Source organism: Diaphorina citri, unplaced genomic scaffold (genome assembly GCF_000475195.1).
Source record: "Diaphorina citri unplaced genomic scaffold, Diaci psyllid genome assembly version 1.1 scaffold516, whole genome shotgun sequence".
Classification (NCBI taxonomy): domain Eukaryota; kingdom Metazoa; phylum Arthropoda; class Insecta; order Hemiptera; family Psyllidae; genus Diaphorina; species Diaphorina citri.
The window spans coordinates 101,206-106,380 of record NW_007377950.1 but is presented as its reverse complement, the minus strand read 5'-3'; the positions used below and the strand labels follow the sequence as shown (position 1 = coordinate 106,380).

At 42.7% G+C, this 5,175-nt stretch overlaps 2 protein-coding genes across 2 annotated transcripts in view; one reads left to right on the top strand and one right to left on the bottom strand.

Moving 5' to 3' along the window:
* Positions 1 to 2,053, top strand: part of LOC103509636 (ubiquinone biosynthesis protein COQ9-B, mitochondrial) — an 11,246-nt gene extending 9,193 nt beyond the window's left edge. The window contains exons 4-6 of the mRNA XM_026823928.1: positions 708 to 914; positions 1,633 to 1,822; positions 1,979 to 2,053. Of these exons, the coding sequence (XP_026679729.1) occupies positions 708 to 914; positions 1,633 to 1,822; positions 1,979 to 2,053 (472 nt within the window). The remainder of the gene's footprint in view (positions 1 to 707; positions 915 to 1,632; positions 1,823 to 1,978) is intronic.
* A 1,453-nt stretch (positions 2,054 to 3,506) lies between these two features.
* The window catches only part of LOC103509635 (39S ribosomal protein L2, mitochondrial-like), a 19,687-nt gene continuing 18,018 nt past the window's right edge, over positions 3,507 to 5,175 (bottom strand). The window contains exons 5-6 of the mRNA XM_026823927.1: positions 4,357 to 4,612; positions 3,507 to 4,031 (exon numbers count right to left, since the gene is read on the bottom strand). Of these exons, the coding sequence (XP_026679728.1) occupies positions 4,412 to 4,612 (201 nt within the window). The 3' untranslated portion in view covers positions 3,507 to 4,031; positions 4,357 to 4,411. The remainder of the gene's footprint in view (positions 4,032 to 4,356; positions 4,613 to 5,175) is intronic.

Below are 5,175 nucleotides of genomic sequence, written 5' to 3'. Positions count from 1 at the left end.
GATCTCAGGCAAACGCAGATTTTTTTCAGCTCTTTTTTTACCGCAAATAATTGATGAAACCAAAATTTTCGCCTGCGGCCGGTCTTAAAAATTTTAGTTTCTATAGATTGTATAGCTCACAATTTTTGCCTACGGCGCTGTTCCTCATTCTTTTCGTGTTAACCTTCATCCCCTAGGATGTGTGAATGTGTAGACCGAAAAATTTAAAAAAATGCGGCCCAGTTATTTCATGTGCAAATGGAGGACTTAAGCCCTTACCCTAGTGGGATGAAAAAAGATTGGAGAATTAATGTCAGGTTGGGGTCGAGTGGATCAGGTACATGGGGTCGAGTGGATCAGGTACATTTTCATGTCTTGTGACGAAGTGTTTCGCACATCGAAGCGTTTACCCCTTCATGTGAGTTTAATTACAGTTAGTTGTAAAGTAACTTCCCGAGATCAAGAGGCTGTTGATAATAGTGTATGGTTTTTTTTTAATATGTTGAACATTCGCGGTATCCGCGGTTTGTTCGCGGTATCCGCGGTTTGTTCGCAGTATCCGCGGTTTGTTCGCAGTATCCGCGGTTTGTTCGCGGTATCCGCGGTTTGTTCGCGGTATCCGCGGTTCGTTCGCGGGATCCGCGGTAGCGATGCTCCAAACACTAAGTAAAGGTTTTTTTTCTGATTTTACTAAACAGAAAGATTTTTTCTTATTTTTTCCTTTTTAGGACACGCCCGCCACACTTGTTCGTTCATGACGCTATCAGGTTTCGGCTGGAGCTCATAGTGCCCTATTTGGACAAATGGTCGCAGGCCATGGGTCTGATGGCATTGCCCAACAACACACCCCGGGCACTGGCCAATCTACTTACCATGGTGGATGATGTGTGTTACTATGCGGGCGATCGATCTATTGACGTAAGTACGGCGAAAAGGTGTACTTAACCATGGGAAATCCAAGATTCTCTAGTATGCATTCCGCCTTAGTTTTCTCTTGATGATGTTTCGAGGCAACCTCTGTGGCCAAGTGGGTATTACACTAGGCTTGCACACCGGAGGTCCTGGGTTCGATTCCCGGCGGGGTCGAAGTTTTTTCAGCTCCGTGCTTGGAGTTCTGGGTGCACTCGGCCTCGTGAGGACATTTGAGTAAAACTACTTTAATCAAGTAGCGACCAGTGGCGGCATTACCAGTGTAAAAAGATTGATAAAAGTTGAACAATTTTCCTAGCCAGGATTATCAGGCATACTAAGGCGAGTGTGGAACTGGGAAGGTAGGTAGGTAGGTAGTAGGTACAGGATTATCAGGCATACTAAGGCGAGTGTGGAACTGGGAAGGTAGGTAGGTACCTAGTTATACTTGTCTATGCCAATCCATGAAGAGTCTTCATGGATGAAGAGCATGGATGATGGAAATTAGTACCCTACACACCTTACACTTGAATTTAGACCACGCTACGCCACTGCTTTTCTGTCCATTTTTGATCTTATTCATCTTCCTCCAGCACCATATTTCGAAGGCTTCTATTTTCTGGTTGTCATTTTCTCCAATCATCTATGTCTTTGAACCATATAGCGATGCTCCAAACACTAAGTAAAGGTTTTTTTTCTGATTTTACTAAACAGAAAGATTTTTTCTTATTTTTTCCTTTTTAGGACACGCCCGCCACACTTGTTCGTTCATGACGCTATCAGGTTTCGGCTGGAGCTCATAGTGCCCTATTTGGACAAATGGTCGCAGGCCATGGGTCTGATGGCATTGCCCAACAACACACCCCGGGCACTGGCCAATCTACTGACCATGGTGGATGACGTGTGTTACTATGCGGGCGATCGATCTATTGACGTAAGTACAGCGAAAAGGTGCGTGGTAAAATGTCTTCCTTCTCTCTTCGATTTCGGGACGATAAGACCCTAGCAGTTACAGTTCCCTTTGTCAAACCTCTTAAAAAAAAAAAAAGGAACAACCTGGCAAATTCAAACAAATCAATGTATGGGGTAGGCTGAGAATGAAATAACAATGCGGGGCGTTCCTACTGGAACACCCTTTATAGACCTACAAAGTCCTGTGAATTGAAATTTCGAGGATATGTATTTCCTAAATTTAATTTTATTCAATATTTTTCTTCTTCTTCTTCTTCTTCTTCTTCTTCTTCTTCTTCTTCAGTTTTTAATGAAAAAACACGTTTTGAGGTCCCTAGAGCCTAAATCCAAAGTTTCAGCCATTGGTCCGTGTGTGTGTCTGTCTGTATTCTGTCTGTAAACAAAACTGTCTGTCTGTAAACAAAATATCTCGAGAATATTGTCTATTAGTTTTATTCAATATTTTTTTCTCTTCTTCTTTTGTTTTCAGGCGAGAAACATTCTGGGTCTGAACTGGAACAGATAGCGTTACATGTGAATCTGGTGGCCTCTGTATTCCTGCTGAAGTACCCTGTATTCTTGCTGACGTACCCTGTATTCCTTCTCTGCTATCTCTGGAACCTAAAACTGAACTATTTTCAGTCTTTGTCTATTTATAATGGACTGCATAGGCTGACGTACCCTGTATTCCTTCTCTGCTATCTCTGGAACCTAAAACTGAACTATTTTCAGCCTTTGTCTATTTATAATGGACTGCATAGATAGTGACGTCATATTTGCAGCAGTGGATGCTATAAACCTACAATATTCGGCATTTGTCTATTAGTTTATTATGGCATGCATAGGTAGTGACGTAAAACTGAACTGTTTTCAGCCTTTGTTTATTATAATAATTTATGATGGACTGCATAGGTAGTGACGTAATACTGAACTACATTGCGCCAAGTAATTTGGGGAACGCTGTCGTTAAAATAAAGCTTCAATTTTAGACCTTTGTCCATAATAACGGCACTCTTGCGTGGTCTCTAGTCTACATATTATAGGAACTGTTTTCAGCCTTTGTCTATTATAATAATTTATAATGGACTGCATAGATAGTGACGTCATATTTGCAGCAGTGGATGCTATAAACCTACAATATTCGGCACTTGTCTATTAGTTTATTATGGCATGCATAGGTAGTGACGTAATACTGAACTACATTGCGCCAAGTAATTTGGGGAACGCACGCTGTCGTTAAAAGAAAGCTTCAATTTTATTGACCTTTGTCCATAATAACGGCACTCTTGCGTGGTCTCTAGTCTACATATTATAGGTACCTATTTAGTGGTTAGGTGGAAGAGCTCCTCTAGGAGAACCCTGCCACTTAAAAGAAAGCCATTAAAAAATAAATAATAATAATATTTTTTTGTTTTTTTTTTTTTTTTTTTTTTTTTTTTTTTTTTTTTTTTTTTTTAAGAGGTTTGACAGAGGGAACTTTAACTGCTATGGTCTTATCGTCCCGAAATCGAGGAGAGAAGGAAGACAGGATAGGAGAAAGCCAGCCGTTTCCGAGAACGAACATTATCCCATCAGGATAAAATCCGCCCCGGGCGGGAATCGAACCCGCGGCCTAGCGCTTACAAGGCAGACGCACTACCAACTAAGCTAACTAGGCTGGCAATTCCTTTCTGAACTAAGTATAATTTTGGTGAACATTTTTCCCCTGGAAAGCCTGCTCCTGAAAATATTTTCACACATTGCACACCTCACAAATATTTAGACGAGAACTTCTAACCTCTAATCTGGAACAAGGGCCGAAATTCTGGCGACGTTTTTGGGCTTCGAGTTATTTGGTCCCTGGCCCCTGTTTTATATCAGACCTCAGGTTTATTTCGGCCTCGGGTATCTCGATATTTGAGCCTCGGTGTCAACTTGCTATCGAACGCTCCCTCTAGGGATGGGAAATCGAAAGGAAAGTATCGATTCTTCGAATCGATTCGGATCGAAACGTAAAGAATCGATCCAGCCTAAAAATCGATTCTCCGAAAATCGATTATGGAAATGTTCACTAATCACTGTTATGACTGCGAAAACTCGAAAAGCAAAAATGCGAGAAGCAAAACACAGGATTTTGTTTTACTCTGTGAGCCTCTGTTCAACAAGGAGGTTGAGAATGAATGGAAGTGAGAGCAAGAGTTGAGTAAAGTGAGTAGGAGAAAGCCAGCCGTTCCGAGAACGAACATTATCCCATCAGGATAAAATCCGCGCCGGGCGGGAATCGAACCCGCGGCCTAGCGCCTACAAGGCAGACGCACTACCAACTAAGCTAACTAGGCTGGCTTTTAATATTTTAGACTCGTCATCAAATCTCATCTTATTCTCATCCAACATAATATTTTAGCCCCGTTCCGAGAACGAACATTATCCCATCAGGATAAAATCCGCCCCCGGCGGGAATCGAACCCGCGGCCTAGCGCTTACAAGGCAGACGGACTACCAACTAAGCTAACTAGGCTGGCTTTTAATATTTTAGACTCGTCATCAAATCTCATCCAACATAATATTTCAGCCTTGTGAGTCAACTTTTATCTCAATATTTCAGCCTCGGTGTCAGCTTACTATTGAAAGCGCCCAATTCCTCTTCCTCCTCTCTCAGCTTCCTGAGTTTCTTCTCATACAGAGGTTCCTCGTGCCAGCCGAGACCAGTGGTCTTACGGATGGCTTTGGTTTTGATTCCGAGACTCGGTATAGTCAACTGGAACGTGTCTAGGGGGCGGACCTTGTTGACAACCTGAGAACAAAACCGGCACAGGGTGGTTTTGAGAGGGGTCATTTTTCCGTAAAATGGGTAAAATAAGCCAACATGCATGCCAGCCGAGACCAGTGGTCTTACGGATGGCTTTGGTTTTGATTCCGAGACTCGGTATAGTCAACTGGAACGTGTCTAGGGGGCGGATCTTGTTGACAACCTGAGAACAAAACCGGCACAGGGTTTTGAGAGGGGTCATTTTTCCGTAAAATGGGTAAAATAAGCCAACATGTATGGCAAAATAAGCCTCTTTATTAGGCTTCTTATTAGGCTTCTCATGGCTTTTTCCCCATTTTTGTTAAAATATCGCCTGCCTTGTAAGCGCTAGATCGCGGGTTCGATTCCCCGCCCGGGGCGAAATTTATCCTACACAGACAAGGTTCGTTCTCGGAACGACTGAATTTCTCCTATCCTGTCTTCCTTCTCTCTTCGATTTTGGGACGATAAGACCTAAGCAGTTACAGTTCCCTCTATCGAACCTCTCTCTCTCTCTCTCTCTCTCTCTCTCTCTCTCCCCCTTTTCCTCCTCTCTCCCTTCTTCCTAA